At 47.1% G+C, this 16,089-nt stretch overlaps 1 protein-coding gene across 1 annotated transcript in view; it reads right to left on the reverse strand.

The window, feature by feature from the left end:
* The window catches only part of CCDC3 (coiled-coil domain containing 3), a 43,301-nt gene that overhangs the window by 25,700 nt on the left and 1,512 nt on the right, over nucleotides 1-16,089 (reverse strand). Inside the window, exon 2 of the mRNA XM_075522089.1 lies at nucleotides 15,560-15,734. Coding sequence (XP_075378204.1) covers nucleotides 15,560-15,734 — 175 coding nt within the window. The remainder of the gene's footprint in view (nucleotides 1-15,559; nucleotides 15,735-16,089) is intronic.

A 16,089-nucleotide genomic window follows, 5' to 3' on the forward strand; every position in this document is an offset into this window, starting at 1 on the left:
TATTCCTTAACACGATTCCTCTTCCTTTAAAGTCAGTGTGAGTTTCAGTGGATATGGGACAAGATCCCAAAGTGCCTCCACCGAGTAGACAGTACAAAGGACAGTAGATTTGGCTACTCAATGGATTGCTTCACTTGAATATAATTTGATTTCCATTTCAAACTTTTAAAATCAAACCAGTACATATCTTGCGCTTCTTTTGTAGCCCCAACTTGTATTCTCCATTTTTTCCTCAGAAGACACTATTTTGCATCAATTCAGGGCTTCCAATACTGGAGCACCTGTCAAAAGGACTCCTATACTCCACTTTGCTGTTGGCTGCAGCACTTTAGAGCCCTGTATGCAATGAAATTCAGTCTTTACTCACATTTTGGGAGCAATACTGAAGAAGACAAGCTCTCTAATTCCTTTCAACTACTACTTAAAAAAATCCAACCAAGAAGCCAACTCCAAACCAGAATATTTATACCTAAAATGCATGGAAAAAATAAGTTCAGAGTCCCATCTGGAGTATATACTTGGAGACCAAATAGAAAAAGCCCTAAAATCAATGTTGAAGTAATTCAGAGAGCGCCATGTAAAAAGGTCGTCTTACATGATGGTTCCAACAATCTTGCCTGGATTAGAAAGCTTATTCCAGTTGTTACTGCAAGCTTTGGAGTCTAAGGTTTTCTATGGTCAGAGACATTGTTCCCCTTTGATAAAGTATTGATAACATGTGTCCTCTTTTTTTTCTTTTCCTAACACCATTTTGAAAAATGCTTTTAGTTTTATTTACACATTTTGCACCATTTCCTAAATCAGTCTGTAATTGACCACAAGCATTTAAAAAAAGGGGGCCAGGGGCTTTGGAATTTCAAAACACAAGGAATTACTTTCAAGCAATTTAGAAGATTGGATTTAAATCCACAAAATAAAACTCAACATCTTACATGCATTCAGCAAATCTTATCCAAAAGGCTTTATAAGCTAGAAGATAAAGGCTCCAAAATGCATCATAAGCTCCAGCCAAATTTAAGCCACCTGCTCCACACAGCAATAGATATGGAAGGAGGACCCCAGGCAGGCTGCAGTGCTTGTTTCAAACTCTTGACTTTTCCAGAATCCACTGAATCTAATCCCAGGACTGCTATATCCAGGAAAAGGAGACAGCGAGACAGAGCCATAGTCATGGTCAGGGTGTTGTAGCATAAATACTCCAGGACCATGTCAGTGCCTTTTAGTCCCTAATAAGTCCATATGGGGCCAAGGCCAGACCACAATGTGAGCTCAAAAGAGCTAAAGACTTTAGCACTCAAACATCTGCCTTCTCACCATACTCCAATATGACAGAGGATACTCCCCTAACTACACAGGAAGGTCTTGCAGCTATGGCACTGAAGATCTGGAGCTCACCACCAGAAATAGCCTTTACCTCTAGGAGAAAGCCACCAATTGCTTCTTATGTGGGTTTTCAGTGGAGCCTTTTCACTTAGGACTCATAGGAGCCCATACCATGTTTTATGTGCCACAAGATGCACATTCATTAACCTGTCACTTCACTATCAATTTATGCATAGAGAAAGCAGTAGTGCTGCAAAGCAGAGGACACAACGTTGGTATCACGTAGCTCTGTTTTTCCAAGCATTTAAGTAATATTTCTGTTGGCAATTCTCACAAGTAAAAAGCTAAGTAAAACATGGGATAGATTTCAGCTCACAGACTAAGACACTTCAGATGTCAACAAGTAGCTGTCTATAAAGATCAGTGTCTTGAGTTTTCATAAGTCAGTGAAGATCTAGAGCCCAAACAACGTGTCTGGCTCCTTCTCGGACACCTTAGTGTGCCTAAGACATCTGCAGAGGACCACGGAAGACTGCTCAGCTTGTCCTAAAGCAAACACCTTTGTTTGGTCAGTTGAATTGCTCTCTAACCTCTTTTGTTTGCACTGCCTAGAAGTGTGATTCAGCTGCCCACCCTGTGACACCTAGTGCCACCTGAAATGCCCGTGTGGTCTCCAGCTGCCATTGGAGAAGGTGATGTTTCCTGCTGTTCCTGGTCTTGTGCCCTGTCTCTCAGATCCCCTTCGGCATCTCAGATGGTAACAGGCACCTACTTCAGGCAGCTGAATTGCTCCCATAAGGTAGGTATCCCAGTCTGACTGGTAATTCCCACCCAGGGGTGGAACTGCCAGTGACACCCAGCCAGCTTCATCTCTTAACTTGCTGGGCTTGAGGGTGGAAAAAAGAAATTTTTTTTCTTTTAGTGGTTTCCGTTATTAGAAAAAGGCATGTTACACTAACTGAAAGCACATTTCTAAGATGTTGAATAGGAGAATACCACATTTGAACATCTGCTTGGTGCTGGTGACCTCCTAGGGTAGACAGAGATGAACCTCTGACTGAAAGCACAGGACAAGTCTGCAACAACCTCTGTTCTGCTCTTGGAGTCCCAGGTTGCTCTGAATCCTCATTTAGCTAGATTGAGAACCTGCCTCCCCTCCCTTCGTCCATTGTCTGCCTGTACCACTGCCTGCAAGGACTGCCTGCATCTTTCCAAGACATAAAAAAAAAAGAAAATTCCTAGGATGTGTAGAGGAAGGGACAAGATACTGCCCCTGATAAATACTGAGAGCAAACATTAACACTGCAATAGTCACGTTCCCAGCTCGGTGTTGTGGGGCTGAGATCAACCCTGGATGCTGCCGATGTGTATGTTAATGTTTAAAGACACATGTGGGCTTAGGAGCAGGTTAGAGTACACAGTTAGCCCTGGGCAAGCCTGAGATCTCTCCATTTCAAAACGTAGGAAATGTTGTAAATACCATAGCAAACACAATTACCAGAACGTGATAAACACCCCCTCATTAGCAGGGACCACGGGAGGCTTCTCCCGTTTCAGGCATTTCTGACAATGAGCAGGAACCAGAGGTCGATCCTGAAGTCCGGACACAGAACAGGCAGGCAAATGTGTCGGGGATGCCTCCAGTCTGGGATTTTGTTTTTAGCCCTTCTCTGTCCTAATGCTGTGACGGAAGGAGCCTGCTCCTTCACCTCCTCAACATCTGTAATGTGTTTCTGGACCGTCCGTAAGGAGCAGGATGCGTTCCAGCGGCTCCAGAGTGCCACTGACTTGGAAACACCAGGACGTTTCCCGTCAGTATTTCAGCTGCTTCTAGACATGGGTTAAATATAGGGGGATTTTGTCACTGGATGTGGTTTTGAGCCATTTTTATTGCAGCGGGAAAGATTTGAGCATAAAATATTATTTCCAGGATACATTTAATCTACAGTTTCATACCTTCGGGAAAAGAACCAAGAATCACATTTGTTCCCCTGCCCTTTGAAATCAAGACTTAAGAAAACACAGGCTCAATTAGGATTTCAAGGGACAGACCATGAAGTGTTCACTGAACTCAGACAAAACGTGCCTGAGCCTAAACCATGTAAAAGGGCAGAAACCCAGTCACCGATGGTAGTAACAACCCTTTCCTGGGGTCTTCTTAAAACTGTTCATTTCCAATCGACGGGCTTTTCCCAACATCAGCATTCACGTCCAGCATGGCTGTAACTGTCTGAAGGGACCAGGGAACTTGCAAGTGATTTTTAGAAAAATTCACCTCCACCTTGTCTTTTCAAATCCAGCGGATGAGGTGGGCTGTGGATGCCATCTGGTACCTCCTGGAGCCGCTCAGCCACAGCGTGGGGGATCTAGCCCTCTCCAGAGGGAGCAAGTCACTACTGTTGCCACAGCCATTCAGTTTGAGGAATGAGAAGTGGACAGGGACAGAGCACTCTGAAACCCTATATAGACCCTCCCAGAGCCATGTCATGAGCCGTGCAATGGGTCTTCCTCCAGAGGCAGACAGCAAAAGGAGAGTGTCTTCTTCTGACTAAGAGACCCACTGCAATCTCCCAGCTTGACCCAAGCCTTGTAAATGATGGAGATTTCACCACATCAGTGGGCTACATATTTCGGTGGATTATTTCCTCATTTCTGATTTCCATGTTAGTTTAATTTTCTCTGATTTACACCTGTTATTTTTTCTTTGTCTTTATTTACAGAAACCTCCTCAACAGAAGTACTTACAGATCAAGAATAAGCTGCCTGTTTCCTTCCCACAGATAAGGCACTTCAAGGCATCTTTTATAGACCATGAATAAACTCTCTCCCACCCATCTGAGACCTCAGAGCTCTTTTAAATCATGGGCTGGCGTCTGGCAGAGTCCCCCCATGGCCACTGTGGCTAAGCTCCTTCCTCATTATCCCTCCTCTTCCACAACCCAAGATGATGCTTTTAAGGTGGAAAAGAGGTTTCCTGCTCTGCACCGAAATGGAGGATTTCGAGTGGACATGGCTGCTGTGTTCACAGTTCAAAGGCTCTGAAACAGGACTTCTTTACCCATGTAATGAAAATGGGGACTTACAGCATCCGAATTTCTATTCCTATCCTCAGCCAACGTCAGTACAAGTTGTTCCTCCATTTTGACTTTCCTTCCTTTCTCTCCCCGACTACCATCCAGTTATGCAACTAACTGAATTTTTTCCACAATAAAAAATATAACCAAAAACATCCAGAAGAACATAATTGTGTTCAGACCCTGTCTAGAGGCTCTGGAAAGGCAAAAAGCAAGCCAAATAAGTGAATGTGCTCTGAAACAGGTTTACAATGAAGACAAATGGAGGGGATAAACTCATTGTGTTTTGAGGCAATGAAGAGGACACATGTCACCATCTACCTGAAGAAGGAAGCCAGGCTTCGTACCACCAACATGCTTTGGTTTGAACAACCAACCAAACCCCATTTGCTCATGTGTCACCCATCTGAACACACCTCCTTACTCAAAGTACGGCATTGCCTGTGCAACAAGGCTGGAAGACACAGAGGAGGAAGGGTAAAGGATTTATACAAATAAGTTTACAGATAGAAAAAGCATTCAGACAGTTGTTTCTAACCCCATTGAGGATGAATCCTGGGCCAAAGAGAATTGTCTCCACTAGCATGTCTCCACTAGCCATTGTATCCTAGCATGACTAGGCTAGGATACAGAGCCTAAATTGTCTGCCTCGCTTTTACCATCCACAGAATAGGAATAGTTCTGCTACCCCTGCATAGTGATGAAGATGAGTCTGAGGATGACAGTATGTAAGTACTAGCTTGCATTTTATTCCCCTATCTTGTCTCAATACAAAACACTGCATTGACATTCCGTCTTGCAGTAGCTAGTACTTCTGCTGGTTCCCCACTGATCTAGGAAATGCAAAAACACTGCAGAACAAGTCCATCAAGTGCTTTCAGATCTCAGGAAATATTTTTTTGCTTGCTTGCTCTTAAGTTTTTTTGGGCAGAAATTCAGACCTGGCTTTCTAGCCATATTATTTCCCCTTTGCATTATACAGTGTCATGGAAACTTGCTTCTCCCTCAGTATATTTTTCCCTACTGTCATTCATTTCACAGATAACTCAACAAACAGTTGTAGTAGCAGCGTTCTTCCAAAAAAAACCCTGCAAATTGGGCAGCAAAAAGAGGTAGTCACCACATCAGCTGCCAGAGACACCTGCAACGATTTGAGCAGCAACCAGATGTAATTGGTCACACTGAAACCTCATACTCCCAGTCCCTCGAAACCAGCCACTCTGGTTTGTCACTTTGCATTAGCTGCTGCAAGGGGCTGCGTGCTTCCAGGGCTGGTGGTGAAGCCAAGCCTGGCACCGCGTGGCCGCTCCTGGCCGAGCACAACAGGGCAAGGACACTTCTTCAGGGGAATTTGGAAAGGCACTTGGCTGGCGGAGGCAGGACAGGCTTTAAAAGGCTCTGTCTGCAGCTTCCATTAGGGATTCAAACTACTGCTGCCTCGGAGCCAACTTGGCTTGCCGTTTGCGAAAATAAACATCAAAATGCATGGGCTGGGAGAAAATATGTCCCAAATTGAAAGATCTCATCTCCCTTCAAGCCGCAATGGCTGATCTGGTTACAGGCAGCATTACAGGTGTTCCGTCTGCCAGCTGCCAGCTGGATTTTGGTGGCTGTTGATTTTAATAAATGTTTTGCTCCGTCTTTTTCTGTATCTATCTCATAGGTGGGTCAGGAGAGAGACAGAAGTGGAAAGAAAAGACTTTTCCCTGGATTTAAGGTTGACTGAGGCCAGCAACTAAACCAAAGACCAGCTCTGCCCACAGTGCCTGTAGGAGCAGCATATGCATCAAGGACAGACCCTGGCCCAGGACTCTTGGTCCATATGAATCACTCTTCCCAACCACTGAACAACACAAAGCATGGGTTTACACACACAAAACCACCTAACGCTTCTACGGACTTGCAGATTTACAGAGGGGGTTGGATGGCTTCCATTATTGGGCTGAACAACACAGAATTTGGGGACCTCCCTCATTCATTTTGGCTGCTCTTGGCCCAGCAGACTTGCCTGAGACTCAGTCTGAATGTATTCCCTAAAATGGCCAGCCCAGACCAAGGTCTAGAAGAATTCAAGCAGGTGAAGAGCTGCGTGCACCTAGCTCAGATGTTTGCTTCTCCCTCCTGTTCCCAACCCAACCAAAAGCACTGAAATAGTCCCAGTGGGTTACTGTGAGTGGGGTGCCAGGAGACATATCTGAGCATCTTCCAGTAGCATGACTGGATCAAAAAACACCCATGATCTGCTTCTTTGGACTGCATATTTTGTTTTGCCTTGGGTTAGTAAGATATGTCCACCTTACAGGAACACCAGCCTCAACCCTCCTCCTTAGAGGCCAGGTCCCAGATACCTGGGGGAGCACCTTGAGTACAGGAACCTGTGCCAAGGAAGGTGATTTGGCAATGGACACAAGTGCTTTCAAGCATGTGTTGCTCCACACCACTTCAGTTCCCAGCTCCAGTAACTGCCCAGGTCCCCACCATGTTGCCTCCCTCACTGACCAGTGCTTTCACCCTTCCCAGTCTACATGCAGTGGGACGTCCTCCCTCACTTTCCCATGCTGGGAAGGCCATGAATGGGAGGACAGAGCAGAAAAGCAGAGGAATCACTTAAACACTCACACACAGGGAAGGAGACAAAGGATGAAAGTCAGCCTTGGCCTCCTCATGTCTTTTGATTGCTGCTTCTCCTATGACAGTGTCATCTCCAGAGGGTATGGACAAGAGATCTGCCTCTTGTTACAGTGCTGCAATTCCCATCTCACCTTCACATGCAGATGCTCATGAGGGTAGCTTCAAACTTTCCTTTGCCCTCCCCACAGGGAGGTATCTCCCACCTCGGCCACTTCTGTGCTAACACAGCAGGAATGTGACCAGCTCAATGGAAGTCCCATCTCTCCTACCTACCCTAAGACAACAGCAGCAACATCCTACCTGTGCTGCACACTATGGAGTTAGCCCTGGCCAGGTAGCTGCATCTTTTTAACATGGCTGGGAAACACATTGCTTCAGCCCTTGGCTAAGAGTCAGCAGTTGGGGCCTTGCAAAAAAATCTTTGTCCAGCTAAGCAAGCACTGAGGCAGGATTCATGCTCAGCAGAACCACCATAGGTCTTTCAACCACCTCTGGGCTGGAAACCCCAAGGGTACAGCACTCCTCCAGGTAGCCTTGGATCTGAGACACAGGAGGGACAACAGGGTCCCTTCAGCCCCATCTTTGTGTCTCTCAATGTGCGGAGCTCAGCCCACAACCACCAACCGCCTCTGTGGCCACCAGCAGTTTCCCACCCCTGTGGTGGTGGAAGAAGCCAGATGGAGAGCCAAAAAGGTGTCCTGGGGCCGGGGTCAGATGCCTGTTCGCCACTAAGTTCATGTACAGCAGCAGATAGCCTCATGCCACGAAACCTGGAATGATTTAGTGCATTTGGCAGTACTTCTTTGAAGTGTGGCTCTGGATAATTAAAAGCAGCCTGGAGCCATGTGGGTCTTCATTCATTGCCAATTCCTGGAAGGATTGCTGTTTCGCCCTTCGGAGGAGGCAGCCGTGTACATACACACACATACCCATGGCTGTCTAGGCATTTCCTTGCTTGGCAGGCTGGAAACTGGATCTTTTTAAGGATATCATGTACTTGGATGTGCCTTTAGGTATAGGCAGAGAGACCTGTGCTCTGGAGTAATTTGCATCACTTGATAGCGAACAAGTTGGTCCAGACTTGTTCACCAGGAGCTGGGACACCAGTCTGGGACTCCCTTCACCTCGTCCTGCACCCGCATTGGTACCAGGAGGGCACAAATTGGGGGCCTCACCTTGGCAGCTCCCTACTGGTCATGGCTGCCAGTGGGGACAAGAATTGAGGTGGGTGGGGAAAAACTCCTTATTTAACCCCAAATTCACACTGTTCACAACTGACACCAAATTCAAGCCTCCCATGCTACCTCAGGTCAACCTTCTTGCACTGTATATGGCAGTCAGCCAACCTGCCTCCCAATACAGAAATAAGGTGCCCCTAAGACACACCCTAAAAATAGAGAAATTTTGCCATTTCCCTCCTGGGAAGTGCTCAGAACACTTTCTGGGTGCTATAAATATAAGAAAGACCATATGTAACGGAAACGTCCCATGGATAAGACTATTTTGAACGCCTCTGTGATTTTTATTCTGTATTTTGGGAGCCTGTGTGCATGTGGGAAGACAGAAAACTGATAGGGAGATGCCAATCAGACCTCTAAGAGTCCCCTACCACAGCCTGGGTGGGAAGATCTGGAAATGAGTCAATGCCATTTCTATGCCAAAAGACTCTTGGGGATGTTACCCAAACGTATCAACTGTCTCGTGGTCTCCCCTCATCCCCGACACTTGTCAGCAGTTCTCCATTTCATCTAATATTGCTTACACGTATTCAAATTAAACACAGATCGTAGGGAGGGGGTACGCTCTGGGTGGGTTTCTGAGAGGAAAACAAAAGCACTGTAAATCACTATTAAAACAACCCAGAAGCGATGTACACTTTCTGTCATGCTATTAGGCTAATGGAGCAACAACTCTTCTAACAAATGGCAAGGCAAGAAACCAAATGTAAACCAAGATTTTCAAACCTCTAGATATTGGACCTTACTTTCATCTATTTCAAGGTCTTTTTGCCCTGCTCTTGCCATGTAGCAGTGTTTTGAACTGAGAATATTTTCTATTTCCCTAGTGCCTTAGGACCAAAGAAGGGAGGATCCTTTATGCAGCTCATGCCACAAACAAACACAAAAGGCCAGTACATGGGAATTAAAGAAAACTGTCTTAACCAAGCCAGGCTGCTGCCTGCTCTTTTCCAGACCAGTCCTTGCCCTAAAACTGCTGGCTCTGGACTCCACGACCAGCGTCTTCCAGTCCTGCGATTCCTCTCCCAGCTCTTGGAGCAGAGAGGGAACTCCTCAAGAAAAGAAGTGCTTAACTTTAGAAGAGAAAAATCAAACTGCTTTTTCATTTTATCTCGGTGGATACCATGGATGAAATTGCAGCTGAAGTCCATTACAGTTATCAGCTAGTTTTTCTAGTGGCCAGGCTTTGCATGATTCATGTAGTGAAGTCACCTTCAGCATCACCGACGTCCATCTCAGCCACAGCAGGAAGAGCTTTGGTCCCTGCATCCAAGGCAACTTGGGCTCTCTCCAGAGATGCCACAGGCCTCTCTCCAGCAGGTATCTAGCCATGATACTATTTAATCACTGTCCAGACTCAAAATCAGGGCAGTCAGAAAAATTATGGGACTTCCCCAACTTTCCTTCTTTTTTTCCCCTCTCCGGGGGCATGTTGCCTGGGAAAATGGATCAAAACAGGTCCCCACAGCAAATGTCATGTGAGTAAGCCCTTCTCTGGTAGCCCAAAGAGCTTTTGTGTAAGAAGCTATTTCTCTGTGATTTAAGCCCTCGTGGTCCTGTGAAGTGTTGCTGAATGAGACCCGCTACCATCTGCCCAGTTGAGAGCATCAGGGAAGAGACAGGCTGGGGCCATTGCTAAGCAAATGTGCTGCTGCCCACAGATGGGTTCAGGGAACGATCCGACCGAGTGGCTCCCAGTTCGTGCACACAGCCATTGCTAAAATACAAATAGCTCTGAAATAATTTCCTCTACTTCCACAGAGGAAGAATGTCATTTAATTTAATCTTTGCTTTGCATAATAATGGCAAGGCCATTTATGCAATTACATTGCTTTTCTTATCCGGTTCTGTTTTCAGCTGCTCCAAAGCCTTGCAGGTGTCCTAATCACGTCATCAGGTTGTTACAGCAGCCAAAGTGCCACCGGAGAAGAGGACCCAGGCCCAAAGATGCTAAGCAGATATTTGTAGACTGCCCTGCTAACCCACTAATTATCTTGCTTTTTATTTGGGACACTGACTACTCTCATAAAAGCTTTATTATTACCCAGATAAATCTCTGGAGGTCTCTCAGAAGGCAAGTCAGTTCATCTAAATCAATTGAAGTAACAGTGTGGTTGTGGCTCTGATGCTTGACAGGAGAGGCAATGCAGGGAGAGATACTTAATAAAGGATATAATCTCCCCCTGCAATCTTGCCAAGCTTAATTGAAGTTATCAGACTCCTTAATTTCCGTGGGTTTTATCACGGTGCTAGTGCTCTCACAGTTGCTCACAATCAGTTTGACACTCTGCTGTTAATTCCCTTGTTACGATGCACATGGGGTCATTTTGCAACTCTCCCGCGTGAAAAAAGGGGAGGAAGGTGCCCTGTAAAAGAAGCACTACACGGCCCCAGGTCGTGAGCACCTCTGCAGCTCACAGCAAGCTGGAATGGAGGCCAAAAGACCACGTTTCCCTATCAACCTGTTGACAAAACCACGAGTTAAAACCCCTCTGAATAATAAATAACAACAAGTGCTGTTAGACACTTCTATAGACCTTATTATCACCAGACTTCGAGTCACTTCAGTGTAATCTCTCGTGTGCAGACAAGGCAACAAAGCCTTATTTACAAGATCGCACCACCCTGCAGAAGGCCAAGTCAGGAGGAGAAATTACAGCCTCTACATTTGCACTAAAATGGTAGAACTCTGCAGGGGAGCAAGATTTCAATCCCAACTCACTGCATCACCCCCAGGCTTAGCAGCAGGCACTGCGAGAGGGGGAAACCGCAGTGACAATTCCCACCTCCCAGCTTGAGCAAGCAGAGACCAACCCCCTGAGTGTAGAAAAGTGTCATTTAGCACTTAGCCGTAAGAAAAATTTGTCGTGAGAAAGAGGCACCGGCACATATAGATGCACTCCGGGCCTTCAGAATTTTCCTGTTCCCCCTCTCCATCCCTGGAGCAGGATGCTGGCTGCACCGCCTAATGCTCATCCCCATCTCCCAAAGAAAAGTCTGACCCCTCGGACTCCTTTTGAGCAAGAAAAGGTCGCAAGGCTGCTCCCTAAAAGCATCAGTAATGAAACATCAGCTGCACCAGAGAATAACTGGCCAGCACGCAGAGGTTTGTAAGCAATTTTAGGGGCACTGAGGGAAGCAGGGGGTAAAGGAAAAGAGGTGTCTGGGGTGGTTTCCCGAGGCAGGGGTGACCCAGAGGCTGCATGCCGAGCCAGCACGGGACAGCCTGGCATGCCCGCGAAGGAGGCTGTCAGACTTTGCAAACTCGTTGATATGTCTGTGGGTCTTCCCTTAGGGGGTCAACATGAGACTTGGGTAAAAACATGGAGCTTTTAAGAATTTAAATTAGATTTTTATTACTTCTTAATTCTTCCTTTCTTTAATAAAAGCACCTTATTAAAAGAAACTGCTGTGACTGCAAGATTCCTTGGATAGGCGAATACTGCATTTCTCCCAGGGGAGGAGGGTGGGAAGAATCGACTAAAACTGTAACTCCGAAGCACAAAAAGGAGTGTTCCTGTGTTATTATCTCTACCAACATCAGCTCTGGGGCTAGGCCAAGCCTGGGACCCAGGTACCTGCAACGTGCTGCAAGAAGGGGCCCCTTGCTCTGCAAGAAGTTGCAGCCACTCACTACAAACTCAGCTCCAACCTCAAGCCTGGTGGGAACTCAGGGCTTTAGCAACAACCTTGCGGAAACTGCTGCGACAGCGAGCCGGAGTAAAGCAGGAGGTCTGCAAACATCACTAAGGGGCTGTGAGAAAAGGCAGGATGGAGCCCAATTAATTACTGCCTCTGCAAACCTGGAAGCCAAAATGCAAGTGACTAAAGAAACGCCAGCCGGAGCTACCATTGCTCTCCAAAGTGGCCAGAACAAGCACCTGAGAGAATTTATGAGACTGGGGAGTTATTGGAAAACTATGGAGAGCAGTGTCTGGCCCTCAGCCCAGATGGCAAGGGGCTTAAAAACACAGCTGGAATTAGCTTCCAGCGACAGCAGCAGGCCCAGGATGAGGAATGTATTATCCCCAACGAGATGTGTCTTGGGTCTCGCTTCCTTTCACCATGTGCCGTGGGGCTTTCCAAAAATTAAAAGGGTTTTCCTGCCATGGAAAAGGCAGGTTGTGCATTCCAGTGCATCGAGAAGTTCCTACACATCTCTTTGCTCTCTTTTGCATCATCAGGCACATTTGCTGGGTGGAGGAGAAGGAGCCATGAGGCTTTTCCTTGTTTCACCCCATGGGACAGCCCAGACAAGGCTGCCTGCATGCAAGCAGCATGGCAGACGGAAGAGGATGAGCAGGAGGACAGCATGTCAGTGGTCACCTTTGGGTCCCACGCTCCGCGGCCAGCTCAGGCATACACCATGGAAGGGACCTCTCACTGGGAACAGCATTACATGAGGCAAAAGACGTTCACTCATCACGGGGCTCTCTCACCTTCTGGCTGAGCACTCCAGAGCTACAAACACGAATTATTCATTGCAACTGCACATGCTTCCAGTGCCAAATTCTCCCTTGAAATGTCCACCCCAGAAATATATTGAGAATAGGGCACAGGGCCATAAGCAAATACAGGCATTCAAAAAGTCTTTCGGAGTACAGGATCCAGCTGTAAACAGGAGATTTCATTACTCCTTTATTCCAAACCTACTTGCGCACCCTGCTTTTTGACAGAGCCGCTTTTTAAGATGTCCCTGCTGTCTCAAGACCTGGAGACAGAACCTTAGCTACTAACTCCTGGCACCAGACCTTTGCCCCAGCTGCCTTCTGCTCTGAGGATCTCAGTGTCTCCATCTCTTCCCTCTGACTGCACAAAACATCCATGATGGATTTCAACTAGCAATTTATGTCAGTACGCAGCAGCTAGTGAGACCCCTGACTCCTCACTGCAGTATGAGCCTCATGAGAAGACCCTTTTCTCTCTGTCTAGGCTCTTTACAGCTTGATACTATTGCAGATATCCCTAGGCTCCCTAAGAGCCTCTTTTCCATAAAGCTTCAAGAATAATGCTCTGAGTAATGCTCGCTTACTGTGCCACAAAGCTGGCACATGCCACAGGTTTCGGCTCAGGAGCCAGCATGGGACAGCTCGACCAAGCACATTTGGAAATTAAAATTGTTCACACTGTGATGGGATGTGAGCAGACACGGTGGCAATTAGGAAAGTCACCATCGGATCTGACAAGGCAAAGAGAGGAGCAAAATACTAAAGAGAGCTGCACCTTGGACATGGGCACCTGCTCTGGGAAGAGCTGGGGAGCTAATTCCTAATACCATGGCAGCCAGAAATGTCATCCTCTTCCCAGGCTGGGGCACGCAGGCGCCGGGAGCTGGCGCTCGGCTGGGCAAACACAGATGCAGGAGCTGAATGGGAGCACAGTCAGCCCGAACTATTTTTAACTGGTGCAGAGGAAGCTTTTACTTTTCATTAGGAAGGGGAGACAAAGTGTCCGTCAGTTGCGCTGAATTTATTCACTCGACGGGTGGGTGTTGAAGTATGTAAAGCCCCCAGCCCCTGTCTGTGCGACCAGCAGCTCTAATCCCCCCTAATCTGCTCACAGCTGCGAGGGGTCAAAGAGCGCAACAGCTGAAATGCACTTTCGATACATATGCTTTCGGTTGCCCCAACCTACCCTGGGGGTTTCTGCCTTGCGATTTCCATTAAAGCTAACCGGCAAGATTCACAGCTGGCATAAACGAGCACCAACCCATCAAGATCCCCTACATTTAGCTCAGCGCAGCTAAATAAACAGTGCAGAGGCATCACAAGCAGACACCGGGAGCTGGATCTGGTGGTCCCCCAACGCCACTTTGCTTCCTCAGAGCAAAATCTGTGGATTTGGCAGCAGCAACACCTTTACTTGCCAAATACGTTGCTTGGGGCACTGGGGAGCCTGCAGGCTGGTGGGGAGGAGGCAGGGCTGGGACTGGGGCTCTACGCCTCCCACTTCTTTCCCAGCCAGGGTTACAGCTCTGCGATCTAATTACAAGATAATTAATTTTCTCTTGAATATCAATTCCTGCTGCTAGCCCCAAATAGATATTTGAACGTCACTGTTCCCCAGTCTCTCCCCAAAATATCAGCAGTGCGGAAACGCTCACTCACGGGGCATCCCAAGGAGAGGGGTTGTGTCACTGGCCAGGTGGCCACACAGCAACTCAAACTTTGTACGCTGGTGGTCGGCCAGCTGGTGAAGGGAAAAGGCTCACCCAACTACTGAGCTCCCTCCAACCATCTCCCAAACAAGCCACTAGCGCATCTGCTGCTGTACGCAAATATTGTGCCTTGGCTGAATCCACAGAAGACACAAGCGATGACACATGTCCTGTCCATCCTGACCTAAAGAAACACTTAAAATGTTCTCAGCTACCAGTGGAAACCACTAGCCTCATAAAACAAGGTTTGGCACTAAAACAGCTCTCCAAGTTCCACTTTTGCAAATGTATATGCACATTCAGAACATGCACACAAATAACTGCAGGTTGCTCCTCACTGCCAAGAAAGTATTTATTAAAATTCTGCATTTATTACACACACTACAGCCCCACAAAGGGGCTCAGAAGCCACTGACAACGGGCATCAATGGACTTTCCATACTAAAAATGTGCTTTCTTAAGGGAGGATTGCCTAGAGGGTGAACTACTTGCTGTGGCCTCCCTTGAGAGGAGAAAGAGGCATTTCATCGAGCTTGTTCAGAAGTAGGTGCCGGCATTGCTCAGATGAACCATGCCCTCAACGCTCAGACGAACCATGCCCTCAAGAGTCTATTTTTCCCCAGCTGCTACAAAGACAGCTTAGGGTGATTAGTTCATAACTACATGTTTACGCTGCTGTGTGGAGTTAGGCAAGAATAATCCTTTACAGTCTGTCATGGTCCAGGCACTGGTCTCGCTACATGAGATGAACACAGAAGTAAAAAAGCAAAGCTCTGCTCCTGAACATTTCAGCAGAAATTAAAGTATGGGGTCTAGAGATAGCAAACCCAGGAATGAGCTGGGTGGAGTAGGACAGGATTGCAATCAATACTGGTTTCCAACCTATTGCTCATGAACAGGCTGATACCAAGCTTTGCTCAGGTCCACAGGAAGCTAAAGAGCTAACATAGAGGTCAGCTTTGAAAACAGAGTTTCACATCTCCCCACCAGTGTGTTATTTTGCCAGTGATACCACCAAAGGACCAGAAAAAACAGGGACCTGCTGCTCAGCATTCATATATATATGTTTGCAAATGACATGGGAATGCCTGTGCCCACTTAGAAAACAAGCACTGGAGAGCAAATAAATCCCTTACCCGGTTGTCCTCTTGAATCTCCCAGTCACTGGAGAAGCTCAACACATGCTGCGCCTGCGAGCAGTTAGAAAACTGGAAAAGGCTGGCAAACATCCTTCTGTTCTCCTGGGTGTCCGGGAAAATCGCTTCCTGGAAGTTGACTCCGTGCGGCAGGAGGATGTAGTTCTCATCCATTCTGAAACACAAATTGCACGGGCAGCCCGCTGTGAGGCTGAACGGCACCTTCTCTCCTGCAGAAGTCACCTGTCTCAACAAGTGACTTCTTCTTCACCCTGGCCCAACAAGTGCCACCAAAGTCACACAGACAGACTTTTGGCCAGCACGTGGCTCTCAGCTCTCCTGGCACTTAGTTGCCAAGACGGCAATTACAACCACGGCGGACTGCAGCAGGCAGCAGCAGTAAGGTCCTAACAGGCTCCTACCACCCTGCAGACATCAATGAACCCCCATAAATGAGGCAAATCTATATTCTGGCCCATGGCTCCTACTGAATTTGCATCGCTTTTCCCTTGATTGCAGAGTTTAAGTAA

Source organism: Mycteria americana, chromosome 1 (assembly GCF_035582795.1).
Source record: "Mycteria americana isolate JAX WOST 10 ecotype Jacksonville Zoo and Gardens chromosome 1, USCA_MyAme_1.0, whole genome shotgun sequence".
NCBI classification, from domain to species: Eukaryota; Metazoa; Chordata; class Aves; order Ciconiiformes; family Ciconiidae; genus Mycteria; species Mycteria americana.